Source organism: Arthrobotrys flagrans (assembly GCF_004000055.1).
Source record: "Arthrobotrys flagrans strain CBS H-5679 chromosome Unknown unitig_8, whole genome shotgun sequence".
In the NCBI taxonomy this organism is placed as follows: domain Eukaryota; kingdom Fungi; phylum Ascomycota; class Orbiliomycetes; order Orbiliales; family Orbiliaceae; genus Arthrobotrys; species Arthrobotrys flagrans.
The window spans coordinates 1276657-1290688 of NW_027137553.1; the positions used below are offsets into that span (position 1 = coordinate 1276657).

The following is a 14032-nucleotide window of genomic DNA, read 5'->3' on the forward strand; positions in this document are numbered from 1 at the left end:
CGTAGTGGGAAGGGTTAGAAGACCGGAGTTCGGCATTTGAGACCGAAAGCGCGGCTCTGAGGATGCCTTGGTGGCGGATTCTCACCTTTTACAGAGCGTGCTTACCTGGATGGTGCTAGGCATATCGCCGGATTGAACATGCGCAGGCCTGAGGCACGAACGTCAGATATCGATATTTTCCTACCTAATAAAAAGGAAATATTGAATGCAAGTGCAAAATGCAAGTGAAAGCTCATAAGCTTAGCTAAGTGTTTGAGTAGCGTGCTGCGCCAGAATTTGTGCGTAGACTCCGCTACTTCCTTAGAAGGAATTGTGACAGGCACCTACAACCAATCATGGGGACTTTCGGACGCCCCAGGCCACAAGTGACCCTGGAGGGGGTTATTTGGACTCGGATCCACGGAGGGCAGCTGGCAGGTACATCACCAGATTGTTATTTTTCCACAAGGTAGCATCGACAGAAATATTGTAGGTGTGCATCGAGTTCAAATACCAATGTTTGATATCATGATATATCACCAATGCACACTAGCTTCTGAGACGACCAGGAGAAGCAAATTGCGGCTACTCCGTGTCCGTCCTGAACAACGGTAGACGCTTGTCCGTCCGGATGCAGGGTGGGGCGCCTGTTAATTGATTGAAGGGTGCAGCACATGTGCTTATGTATGGAATGTCTTAGCGTAGGCTGGCCTCGGGATCGTGCTCGATAAGGACGACAAATCCAAATCCAAAATCTAATATCCCAAAATACAAATCCGAAAGACAAGCTCCGTCAGATATAGAATAGCTGGAATATGTTTTGGTCCTTTAATCCGTAGCACCGGTTCGTATAAGTATCTATGATAATTAGAGTATTAGTTAAGATGTCAAGAAACGTATGATATGTAACTTCAGGGACCGCCCAAAACAACAAATGTACAGGGCCGGCACATTCGCTCCCTTAGTTGGCCCGAATCATGCGGTAAATTATAGGCAGGCGGACCAGTCTCATCCAGATTAAATCTGATACAGCAGCAGCTTTGACAGCCTCAGCTCCGTACGCAGTCCACACAGAGTACATATATCGTACAGACTGTGTACCAATTAGGCCGTTAGTTGAAGAATCGAATCCCACTTGCCGTTAGCTGTAATTGTGCACCTGCTGGGCGGCTGTGGTTGGTTCGTCTGTGCAATAGTTAACTGGTGGTGCATGGTCATGGTTATGGTTCTGATTCTGGTCATACAGCAGAAGGAGTAGTGGTTAGTGTTCTCCTCCCCAGACAGCTCATCCATCCACAAAGGTCCATCGATTTTTATCCCGCCTAATCATCGACTCCTCAAACCTCACCCTTAGAGGTCTCCTCCTTACCCTCCTCTCCCTCATCATCCTTCCAGCTTCACTCGGCTTCGTGTCGCCCGTTCGTTTCGCCTAGATACATTTTGCAGTATCATTTGTTAACGTTCTCGGAGGATTTCGACTAAACCTGTTCGGTCACCTAGGAGCCTGATTTTTAAGGTAGACCTTTTAATTTATATCGTCTTACACCGCAGACCGTTTTTGTTGGGCGACTCGCTCGACCATCCAGCCCAGCCCAGATGGCGAACCTTCAACCTCAGGGCGGAGGTGCCGACCCAAGATTCCGTGCAAGGTCACCCAGCTTTGGAAGTGGAGATGATAGATATTTCGACAGTTCGGGGGGACTCCAGCAGCGGAACGGCGAAGATTTCTACAATCCCAATTTCTACGATCGCAGAAATGAGGGCGCGGCTTCACCCCCGGCTGCTTCGGCCTATGGAGCGCCGCCGTCCAATATGGCTCTTTCGCAGCAGTCCCAATACGTTCCCACTCCTCCGGCGCACTCGAGCGGCTACCAGCCGATGTACTACCCCCAGAACTCGACCACTCTTCCCACCCAGCCGAACATTCCACCCCCTCCTCCTCGTCAGCCTTATGGCGCCACTGGTCTTCCGGGTACCCTTCAGGCAGGAAGCTCGAGGCCGCTACCCGGTCTCCCTACTGGATTGCCATCCCATCCAAAGGTCGGATACAATCCAGGCAATCATCTTGGCCGTACGATGTCCATTGTGACTACGACATCGCCAACTCAATATCAACAATATGTCCCACAGTCACCCACTGTAAATGCTCCGTCGTATGCATCGGCATTTGGTATAGCTTCTCTGTTCCTTGCCTCTGTGATCGAAAGCGCATCTATTAACTCGTTCTTGTAGCCAATTCTCAGTATGGTGCATCTGGAGCAAACCGGCCATATAATCCCGCTTTATACGGCTCGAATGTCCCCCCCCCACCCCCACCTCCCCCGCAGCGTCATAGCACTCTATCAGGAGGTTATTACCAACAACAGCACCAATTACCCCAGCCTCCACCTCCACCTCCACTTCTGCAACACCAGCAGACATATTCGGTAGGTTTCTATTCTTTTATGACATTTGCCATGATCTGCTCGCATGTCTCCTTCCATGTGCTTTTACTAACAATCTTCTCAATAGACATATTCTAATTCAACCTCGGGAGCTCCTGCATATCAACAACTCCATTATCACCAAGCCACACAGCAGCAACAGCCTGCTGATCCGTACCCTAACGGAGAGCAAGGACAATGGGACTATGAAGATAAGGACCAGGGTGATTACAGAGCTAGTTCCGGGCAGCGTTATGGGTCAACTTCCTCTCAAGGCCCTCAGTCCCCAAACTACTACGACAATCAGAGTACTCCACCTTCACATCACTACCAAAGCTATCACAATGAAGGAGGAGACTACAGCAACCCACTTCCAACTCCGCCCCCGCCCCCAAAATCCCACTCACCTCACGTTGACTCCCAGTATGGCAGTTCAAATGGGCAACGTCTGAACCGGCCCCAACTCAATACCGGCAATGAAGACCTGCCGCCGAGTCTCCCTCCTCACGGGCCTACAGACACAGCCGATCGTCAGAAGATGGAGGAAGACGCGAGAGAAGCTTTGTATGCTGATATTGAGAATCTCGTCTCTGGAACTGGACCACCATCCGGAAGCGGCCAGGCTCCACCCTCGGCTTCGCAGTTCTCACCTGATGTTGATCTCCTCTTCCAGAGAGGAGACGCTTCGCAGCCTGGCGCTACAGGATTGCCTTATCCTACACATGCGCCTGGCGCCAATAGCAGCGATGAAGCAGCGGCAGCCTGGGAAGCAATGCGCGCAGACGAATACCGGGAAGCACAAGACAAGTTAACCAATGGCCATGTCGCAACTTTGCCACCAGATGAAGACCAAGAGCCACTCTCCGAGGTCCTTGATATGCCCATGGATCTGAGCGGCTTCTCAGGTATGGGATTTTATGATCGCTATGATGACGAGCCTTCGTTCCCGAGTTTCAAACCTGCCGGTCAGGACAACGTCGCACCCGTGCTCCCTGGTCATAAAGGGTCTGCGGATCTTGGTAGAAGTAATACCATGAACACGGTGAACACGGCGACGACAATGAATACCGTAACCACGAGTGGTGATTTGAACAGGAGAGATACGACGAGTACCACTGCCACTGGTGACTCAACTCTCTATGGCGACTATGTTTACCCCAACCCCGAGTTCGATGATGGCCTTCATCCATTCGCCCCATTCTCATCCGCCGCTGCCCGGGTTGACACCTTTGGTACTGGTGGATTGGCAAATCCAGAGAGACGGAACAGCTATCAAGAAGGTGATGAATACGAAGGCTTCGCCACGGGTCCCGTTAAGACCGTTATCACTGCTGATGAGAGCGACGATGACGAGATGTATGCCAGTTTCATGGAACCGTCATTCTACCCCACCCCAAGTGAGTTTTCGCCTAGGACTCTTTCAAGTGACGGTATATTTATGAAATATATGACAAACTAACCCCCTTAATCTAGGTTATGAGTTGAACCGAACCAAGTCCGATAGCAATGCTACAGGAGAGAGTTATCTCCCAGTCAATCCAGACGCCCGCCTAAAAAGTAGTTTGAGTCTTAACTATCCACACACAAGCACAAGTTCACTTGGTCCTGCCCGATCAAAGACAGATGCTTCTGCCCTGAAACCAGCTGGGGCACGGCCTCCGGTTTCGAGACCTGCAGCTAACCGTGCCTCAGTTGCACAATCCCAGATCTTCGATGATACCGCACTCGGTGCAATCGACCTTCCTTCCATCAAGACTCGCAAATTCGACCCAGAGAAGCTGTCGAGCAAGGATTTCAAGAAATGTGAAGAGCCATGGGCTATCAGTCAGATTTTTGCTTGGTTGCAGATGATAACTGAGGGCGAGGAGTTCTTAAAGGAAAAAGGGATCGCGGAGGCTATCGTTGCGTTATTCACACACAAAGTCCCCACAATGAATGTTGCCGACGCAGAGACACTGGCCACCCGGGTGCTAAAGACCCTTTGGGAGAACGATTGCCTGGTCAGGGACGAAGAATGGGTCAAGTGGACCGCCGACGCGGAGGTCTCTGGTGTTGTCTTCCAAATTTCCGGCCGTGGATGCTATGCACCGAGACTCCATACCGACGATAACGAGGAACTCCAAGATATTCCCGGAAGATGCTACTCTCACCTCTGCGCCCGTACCCTCAAGAAAATATCCCTATCCGCTCACCCCGAAGATAGGGAGAAGAAGAAGGAAGATTGGGCTACCTTCTGGCAACTCAAGGCTACGGATGTCGAAGGTGTTAACAAAAAGGAAATCGAGAGACAGAACAATCTCCATGAGGTTGTTCAAACCGAGCAAGAATATCTCGAGCATATGCGAGTCCTTCGGGTTGTCTACCACGATCAGCTCCAAATTGTGCAGAAGCAAAGCCATATTATCAAACCAAAGAACTTTGATCAATTTATGAAGGATGTTTTTGGCAAGGCCGAGGCTGTTCGAAAAGCCAATGAGGACCACCTCCTACCCCAGCTTAAGTTCCGCCAGCGAGAGCAAGGCCCGTGGATTGTCGGGTTCAGTGATATCTTCCGCGAGTGGATCCGAAGAGCCAAGCCAGCGTATATCGAGTACGCTGCCGCTTTCCCGTGGGCGGATGCAGTCGTTCGTCACGAAGCCGAGAAGAACATATTGTTCCGACGATTCCTCGAAGAGTGTCGACAAGATCCACGAGCTAGCCGTCTTGAATGGCAGCATTTCTTAAAGAATCCAATCACAAGATTGCAGAGATATGGCTTGTTGCTACAGACCATTCTGAAGCATTCGCTCAAGGAAGGTGACGAGAAGGTTTCTCTCCAAGCAGCAATCGACGAGATCAAGGCCGTCACACTCGAGTGTGATGCAAGGGTCGACGAAATGACAAAGAGAGTCACACTTGCTGACCTTGGAAGGAAACTCGTTATGAGGCCGGGAATGGTTGTTGATCTCCGTCTCGAAGAAAAGGGCAGAGAAGTCATCTACCAAGGTGACCTTCAAAGAACCGGAAACCGGTTCACATGGCTTGAGACTCACGCCATTCTCTTCGACCATTACCTAGTCTTAGCGAAGACCGTGACAAGGAAGGATGTGGCTGCTGGTCCTGGAAAGAACAAGCACGAAAAATATGATGTATCCCGAATGGTAAGTTGGGCCTATGTATCCCAGTAATCATATAATCTCTAACACAAAATCATTTCCAGCCGATACCTATGGATCTTCTTGTCATCGAAGACTCCATAAACGATGCGCCGGTTGTCAAGAGCAGTGTAAAGATTATAGGTCCTGCCACGAAGCAAGTTCAAGCTGGACCTGGTCAACGCCCCAGTATACCAAACTCTTCCACTCCTGGGCCTAATAACCTTACTCACACCCAAACCTCCTCATCGCTTGGCTCTGCGAACTCGCCCGCATGGGATGCGAAGGACAAAGATAACGTGATGTATCCCTTCCGAATCAGGCATCTTGGAAAGGCGTACAAGGGCGAGGATAATACATATACATTGTATGCTCCATCGGCAGCTGCTCGGGCTGATTGGGTAGAGAAGATTATTTTGGCGAAGGAGCGCCACGCCGCGTCACTGTTCCGACAAAATGCCGAGCCATTCAGGATCAGGATCATGTCTGATTCCGCTTTTGGCTATGAAGCTGCCTCGAGTGCCACCAGTCCTAAGGACGTTAATATCCGCGGTACACCGTTAGATAGAGCTATCAAGGAGGCTGAGTCGCTCTACTCTGGTCCAAAACCTGCTGTCCTAACGAGAGCTCAGGTTAACTGCGCCACTACTTTCCACACCGGTATGGGATATGGAAAACAGATGGTGGCTATTGGGACGGACGCTGGTGTTTATATTTCTGATTATGAGAATCCACGCGGGTGGACAAAGGTACAGCAATTCTAGAAGAAAGACTTTCACCACACGAACTCTGCTAACTTTGAATCACTAGGCTATCAATTCCATCGCCCGTGTCACTCAGATTGCAGTCCTAGAAGACTTCAGCCTCTTCCTTGTCCTCGCCGATAGGACACTGATCGCATATCACTTAGACGTGGTTGTTCCGCCTGCTGGAGGTGTTCCAGTTAGCGAATCCGCCAAACGAGCGCCACAGAAGCTGTCGGGAGGCAAAGACGTTGGTTTCTTCGCCACAAGTCGGATGAAAGATCGAATGCTCGTTTTCTACAAGCGCAAAGACGGCTTGCATTCGACATTCAAGGTTCTAGAGCCCGTATTCCATAAGGCTACAGAGCGCAAGAGTCGGTTCTCAAGAAGAGGGACCACGGAGTTCTTCCGTGAGTTCGACGAGTTTTACATTCCGACTGAGTGCTATGGAATCAGCTTGTTCCACTCGTCGCTTTCGATTCACTCTTCTAAAGGTATTCCACTACCCTTACGTCATTCTCCATAAAGAAAGTTTGCTAACTATTCGGACAGGTTTCGAAGTTATGACACTAGACAAGAAGCAACCATGGTCTATTCCAGAGCTGAAGGCGCCTCATGTGCAAGCTATCGCTCTAAGAGTAGGCGGTCAAAGGCCACTTGGCATGTTCAGACTATCAGATATCGAGTTCTTGCTTTGCTACGAAGGTAAATATTCTCTATTCACGCGTTTCTTTGGGATTCTCGATTAACAATATCGTTTAGAATGTGGTGTCTACGTCAACAAGCACGGTGATGTTTCCCGTAGTGTCATCATGGAATTCGTCGGCAAGGCCAAAGCTAGCGCACATTATCCACCCTATGTACTTCTCTTCGACCAAGATTTCGTGGAAATCAGAAATGCGGATAACGGTCGATTGCGCCAAGTCATTGCCGGACGTGATGCAAGGTGTCTCGATGACGGCCAAGGCGGTGGAAGCGCTGGCCAACGTACTATCAAGTTGGCCATGGTTCATCCCGAGATTGATACTCGACAGGTCGTTGTCGAACTGCAATTGAACGAGGGACAAAAAGATTAAAAAGTCACGGGTTTCAAGGGGTTTATTGTTTGATGTCGTTTTCACCGGCTGTTTGCTGTATATTTCCGTACAGTTTTTTTCCAACCGCATTCTCATTTCTTTTCAACCTTTCTCATGAAGTCCCCTTTGCTCTCCCTTTTCTTCTTATTTACAGGCGATACAGTGGCATGGATATGATTTATGGCTTTTTTTATTGGCTGTTTCTTTTGTCGACAAAGTTTTTTTGTGGTATTTTAGGCGGTTCCATTTCTTCTAACCCCCTTCTTTTTAATCTTCTTATATCTTGGCCTAGCACTTCTTCACCGTAACGGCGACATTTAAATCGCATGGGGACTATGGATTCTGATCGAATTGTATTTTTTTTGGACCAAAAAATTTGCAACATATCGGTTTTGGCGAGCGGGGCATTTTATCATTCTATATGGAAAGAGAGGGTTTTTTTTCTTTCTTCTTCCTTGATTTTTCAAATCTGAACCTTCGTTTGGTCGGGCTCTCTATCCAATTTACACCCGCCAAAACTTTTATGGTTATTCTCTTTGGGCTCCATATTTGCTACTACCTAGGTATGATATTTTCATGTACACCGGTAGTATTGTGTCATGACGAGGGAATTAATGGTGAATTTATTCTTATGCTTCGTTATTGTAATGTCCCATCCTTTCTAGGACATAACTGCTCCTCCCAAACCAAAAGCCAGGGAAAGTAGAATCACGATACCAATATACAAGTTGTAACCAACCGGTCCAGCATCGAAACTAGCCAGCTAGATAAACCCCTCCGAATGTAACCACCCTTCTTCACTCAACCCTGGGCAACTCAGCAATCTGATCAACCCCCTTATACACACCCTTCAAATCCAATCCATACTTCTCTTCCAAATACGGAGGACAAAACCTTCCTCCCAAAAAGTGTCTCCCCTTGAAATACTTCACCAAATGCTTTGGAGCCGTTAGGGAGATTAGATTATCTGGTGCGAAATCCTTTCCCGGACCTTCGGATGGCGGACCGTGTTCTATGTCCCATGAGGAGGGGACGTCGATGGAGGTTTTTGGGAGAGGGGAGGATTTCATGGCGGTTATTACTGCGTCAAAGGGGGGGCGGATTGTGGTGCCGGTGAAGGAGAAGCCTGCGTTTTTATGGGTTAGGGGTGTGGATTGGGGGGTGTTCGGGGGGTAGGGAGTAAGTACCGAAGATTGCGTCGACGATGTGGTCGGTTTCTTTTAACGCTCTTTCATAGTCTTCTGTGAATGGAATTCCTAGTTTTTGTAGTTGGGTTGAGAGACGCTGGTTTTATGCATATTGATATTAATCGATATACTCCCTCTTGCAAAGCTGTGCCGGGGAGACGTCCGTATACCTCGAATATCTCATTCTTCCCCTTCTTTGGGAAATATATAGTGGGTTTGTAGCCAAAATACCATACTAAGTCAGGCAAGAGAGTCAGTCTAGCTCTTTCTTATAAACCAATTCATGTGTATTTTATGATCTATCTGATACTCACAATGGCGAGCCGCGACCAGCCCGTCTCCTCCTGTAAGAATCAAAATCGTAAGTACAGTACTCGGCCTCAATTCAGTGGGCAGTACAGTAAAACCGTACCATTGTTTCCACTATATATCAATCCTAGGAGTTAATTGCTGTTCTTTCTCTCTTGTCTAAGCACAAATGATCTACGTACGGCCCACAGAGAACTAGTATACACTCTCCATTGCTGGGAGGGTGTACTTTGTAAACTATTCATTTCACACGCGGACAATTAGTATTTCAGCGTCGGTATCTCCACCGAGACGTCAGTCTTGCTAGCCATACTTGCATTAGCAGCTGATAAACTACACCCCACAGAACGATGTTAGTATCCGAACAAACGATAGATGTAGTGTACGAAACGCAACTACATACCCCGCCAACTCCATCAACTGATCCAACGAATACCCTCCGGACCCCATAAGCTCCTTATCAAGCTCAATAGCTTCTTGAGCACCAAGCGTCTTAATCCCCGGCGACGACGACATATTCCTATCGGATATCGAAAGTACCGGCACAAATGGTTTTTGGGAGCCGGCGCCGGTCTGGAATACTAAAGATCGTTTAGAAAGGGTGTTTAAGATGTTGGATAGTCTTGCCGCTGCTGTTCTTTGCATTTGGGTACGTGTTTTAAATTTTTTTAATTTTTATATATATATTATATCGGAGCTGCCCGCAAGCAGTGGTTTACAGTGAGCTACGTAATTGCACCGTAATAATCTAATGGGAATTTCGGAGGTTGGGCAACGCGGGTTGCGGGGTAAAATACAACATTCCATTGGAGATCTTGAAACAGAGGCAGTATGAATCAAGATCTGTCAGATCTTTACCTAACTTGCTGTGTATAACGTTAATATAATTTACGCGAAGTTTGGAAAATTGCTATTAATCTCGAGATCTCGTGATTGAGCTTATCGTTATAGGTGAAGTATTAAATCGGTGTTATTTCGGTTTCGAGTTAATTGGAATGCAATGCAATACCCATGAACGCCTTAGGAAAGGGAGACAAAAAGAGAGAAAAGATATTATGGGAACGAAGAAAGGACTATAATACAGTAGAATATAAAGATAGAAAGAAAAACTTCTGACATAAACACAAAAAGCAGAACACCCGATTTCTAATTTTGAGAAAAAGAGCCGAGTGGGAAAAATATACAAAAAAAAAAAAGAGCATTATAGACTGAAACGGGGGGTTATTATTCCCAGCCATTATTCCATCCAAAAATACGCTATCAACTTTAAAGAGTCAAGGTGCAAAATGCTGTTGTTCACTTAACTCTAAATGCTTTGCTGTTTAATCAAATTCGTCCATATCTACTTCCGGTTCGGCATCCGGATCGGTCACCGGGTCTAACTCGGTGCAGTTTCTGTCCCTTTTGTAAAACATTTTGTATTTCTCGACTTCGGTGCGTGGCTCCCAAGATTTGAACCAGGATCCTTTGATAACGACGGGGATCATGTCTATAGCAATGGTAACGTTAATACGGAACTACCCGGAGAGAGCAGGGGTGGAAAACTCACGTCCGACGGGTATAGGAAACTGACGATGTCCAATAGCTGTTTAATGCCAAAAGTGCAAATTGTCAGCTTATGCACTTCGATACGAGAGGATGGCTGTTTAAAAAAAAAGTTGATTGAAGCAACGAACCTTCCAGTATAGCTTTTATAACGCTCTCATGCGTCGCAACGGCTATGAACATTTCACTTCTTCTTAAAAATAGGTTCTCGAGAAATATTTTAGCACGATGCAGAACGCTCTCGTCTGTTTCATCTCGGTAACTCGTCCATAGCGGGTCGAATTCGCTAAACTCCTCCTCGAACTCGAAGAGAGGGTACTTTTTCTTTAGGGTGGTGTAGGAGCGCCGGCTGCTATGCGTGTCGACGCCGAAGGATTCGCGGAGGAATTCGACGAATACCGGAGATGGCGGTCGTGGATTGCGGAAGGTGAGGTTGAAGGAATGGATGAGGGTATCTGCGGCACGGCTGGAGGGGCGATCCTCGTTAGCATAGAATGCGGGGAGGCACTACGAGAAGGATTCGAACATACCTGAGCGGGGAAGAGAGGAAAAGCTCGGGCATCGCCAGGTCCGTGTTACCAAGGTGTTTATTCCATGTTTTGTGAAGGTACTTGGCTCCTTCGATTCCGGTTGGGGTTAACTCTGCGTCGATCTAAGAAACATGATATCAACATGCCGTGTCCGATATGTCGAATCTTCAGCCGCACAAAGCTCAAAACCTACCCACTGGGCCGTTCCGTTCCCATCCTGCCGTGTCCAGAGACAATCCCATGATTCTTTGCCATAGAACGATTCTGTAGATGTTTGTTAACTTTTTTATTGGCCTGCGATATATTTGGGCTATTGTAGTGATCCGGACACCAACCTCCCGTGTGATGCCAGCTCTCAGATGGCCGAAATAGATATAGAACTTTATATCCCAGTACGCCCAGTCTTTTCGTCAGCCTTTCCCGGTTTAACTGTAAGATCTCGGCTTGGAAATGGTCCCATTGTGTCGCATTCGGTGAAAGTTTATTCGTAATCTCGATCGAGTATTCTTGTTGTATCAATCCGAAATCCCTGATTTGGAACTACACGAACAGGCCAGCCCACAAGTTAGCCCACAAAGTTCGCACTACAAGACTTCCCGGCTTTCAAGACAAAAAGTCGCCCAAACAGAAGGTCACTACCGACGACGTTGAAATTGTCCTCCCTTGTCTCCGCCAAATCCTGTGAAAAGAATCCTTTCACATTTTCCAACTTTAGGTTTTTCCGTCGACCGGGGGCTAGGTATTTTGTTGGCGGTAGGCCGGAGAATACTAGCGGTGATATCTCGGCCTGCTTCTCAGGGAACAGTAAGGTCATAAGATAGAAGAGGGTCACGGTAGCGGCGACGAAGCTATACAATCGACGGAAGAGACAGGTATACGCGTCAGCTTGGAACTACTCTCAGACATGGCACCGGATTCAAGGTTGATTGTGGAACGTATGCACGTATGTAGATTGGAGCAGGGCTTACAAGAGTAGTCGCTGTACCCTTCTTGACCCTAAGATATTGATCATTCCGGTAGCAGCCGATGGGACAAGATCATCATCGTTTCGTGGTATGCAAGTATATGGACAGCGGAGCTAGGAGAGTTTCATCTGGAGCAGAGCTTCCGAGATCGAGAATCACGCACGCCCAGATTCCGGAGGATGCTGAGGAGGGAGTGAAGACAGGACGTGATTTGCAGCGATCGATATATCAAAATGTGGGAAAGCAAGGGGTCAGTGGCTAGTGATGTGTTGCTGGCACCAAAAAGCGGACTCAATTAGGTTCAATTGTCCACCATAGGCCGGCGCCTTAATTCGATGTATGAACGTTATGATGCTATCCGAGTTCGACGGAAGGTATGCGAATGAGGTCGGTATTTACAAGGACAAGAGCCAGTCAGGAGAGAGAGGCTGGGCAGAAATGTGTGCGTATGTTATGTATGTGAATGATTCCAGCTTCGAATTCAGGAGTCAAGGTAAGTACTTGGTAAGTAGCACGATGCACATCTCTCATAAAACCAACATAAAAAACGCATTTGAAGACAGGAGGACTCTTTTTGTTCCTTCTGGTTAATCTGTAAGACGGCTATGGCTATGCACAAGGTCAAGAACGGGGATGCTGTTGGCATTTTCCGGGGTAAAGCCGCACCCACAGGACGGGCAGCTCGACTGCGAGGAATTTAATGGCAAAATTTAAGACTAATTGACCGAGCTGTGGAGAGAGGAAGGAGCGGGAGAGATGGGAAGTTCGGGATCTTTTCAATAGCTTCTTTTCCTCGTCCATAGCTGGCTATTATTAGTGAATGGGAATTAATATTAGTGCCTAAAAATAACATGTCTCCAGCGTCTGGGGAGATTGCGGTGCCAATTGAATCTCGAAGAGCCTAGCCCATGGGCCAGTCCGGTTGATTGAGCTCAAATCTGCTTGCAATTGTTTTTCAACCGAACGGACGGACCAGTGATATCATGCAGTGTTATATCGTATCGTACCGATAGCCAGATATTAAGGGAGACGACAGGAAACGGATCTTATCAGCGGTCGGGTTTCGGATTGAGTCGTCGCCCCACGACTTTGTACTGGTACTCGCACATGCACTACATTGCCGATATCATACTGGTTCGGAAAATCCACGCCGGCTCTGTTCTCTTCGAATTCTCGATTTCATCATAGCTCGAGACAATTGTCCGCAGCAAGTCAAGCTAGTTCGCATAGTAGTAGGTAATGGAGATCGAGGCGGACCTATATCGATTCCAAGATTTCAAACATCAGTACAGAAGATCTTCTTCGTGGTATCCGGGGTTGACCGATGCTATCCAAGATTCCATGCTTCAAAAAATGGCGCCTTTGTGTCCTCGAAATGTCTGGGTGAACAGCTGGCAGGTGGCCAAAGTTAGCTGTAGCTCCAATGCCGTGGGAATAGCTTGCTCGATCTGTGGCTGGATGGAGCTTTATATCAACAGTTTGGAGTTCGGCCTGTATGCAAAATGTTCACGATATCACTCGCAGTAAGCGCGTCGGGAAATGCTTCTCCGCGCGTACATATCGTACATATCTCCAGCCATACATACAGCCCTCGCCATTTCATCATCCCGGTTGAAATGAGTGTTTAGTAAAACCCCGGGACTTCGTCAGCATCTTCTTCTTATGTTTCGTCTTTACTAGCCATCGTCAAATGTGGCCTCTCCGCCTTCGCGCTGTCCGAAGCCTCGGATCAAGAAAACTTTTTTTCTCTCTCGGTGACGTTCCCTGGATGGCCTTGGTGAGCACACCAACATCCTTGATGGGCGAGGTTTAATTTCCTCAATCGCTTGGTGGAGATAGCGAACCAAAAGAACAACAGGGGTATCTCAGCTGAGGGCGGTCGGAGATCGAGAGCAAGCCCCTGAAGCCCAATTTCCCGCCATAGGGAACCGGCTGGAAAGGTCTTCGACGAAAATAAACGGATAGACTGGGCGATGGCAACCAATGGGGTTCCCGGATGGGCAGATAGAGACCGATTTTTGACGGCGATAATGTGATACAATTGGCACAGCAAGAAGCCTTGTTGACGACATGGAAGAAATACAATTCCAATCTTTCCAATCTTTCGGACGGCACGTCCAAATTTGTTTTGATGGGTCGGA

At 47.9% G+C, this 14032-nt stretch overlaps 3 protein-coding genes across 3 annotated transcripts; 1 reads left to right on the forward strand and 2 right to left on the reverse strand.

Moving 5' to 3' along the window:
* Positions 1-1575: 1575 nt before the first annotated feature.
* On the forward strand, positions 1576-7355 carry DFL_006878 (uncharacterized protein; the record flags this gene model as incomplete). The annotated part of the gene is made up of 8 exons (XM_067636371.1): positions 1576-2149; positions 2212-2405; positions 2491-3799; positions 3876-5542; positions 5602-6285; positions 6347-6773; positions 6832-6984; positions 7042-7355. 8 exons carry the CDS (start codon positions 1576-1578, stop codon positions 7353-7355), a joined length of 5322 nt encoding a protein of 1773 aa, XP_067487996.1.
* A 797-nt stretch (positions 7356-8152) lies between these two features.
* On the reverse strand, positions 8153-9496 carry DFL_006879 (uncharacterized protein; the record flags this gene model as incomplete). The annotated part of the gene is made up of 8 exons (XM_067636372.1): positions 8153-8481; positions 8543-8639; positions 8713-8777; positions 8857-8886; positions 8955-8965; positions 9034-9088; positions 9165-9184; positions 9255-9496. 8 exons carry the CDS (start codon positions 9494-9496, stop codon positions 8153-8155), a joined length of 849 nt encoding a protein of 282 aa, XP_067487997.1.
* Positions 9497-10173: 677 nt separating this feature from the next.
* DFL_006880 (uncharacterized protein) lies at positions 10174-11740 on the reverse strand (the record flags this gene model as incomplete). The annotated part of the gene is made up of 7 exons (XM_067636374.1): positions 10174-10340; positions 10401-10436; positions 10528-10862; positions 10927-11048; positions 11120-11190; positions 11262-11466; positions 11570-11740. The coding sequence occupies 7 exons, from the start codon at positions 11738-11740 to the stop codon at positions 10174-10176; spliced, it is 1107 nt and encodes a 368-aa protein (XP_067487998.1).
* Positions 11741-14032: the final 2292 nt, after the last annotated feature.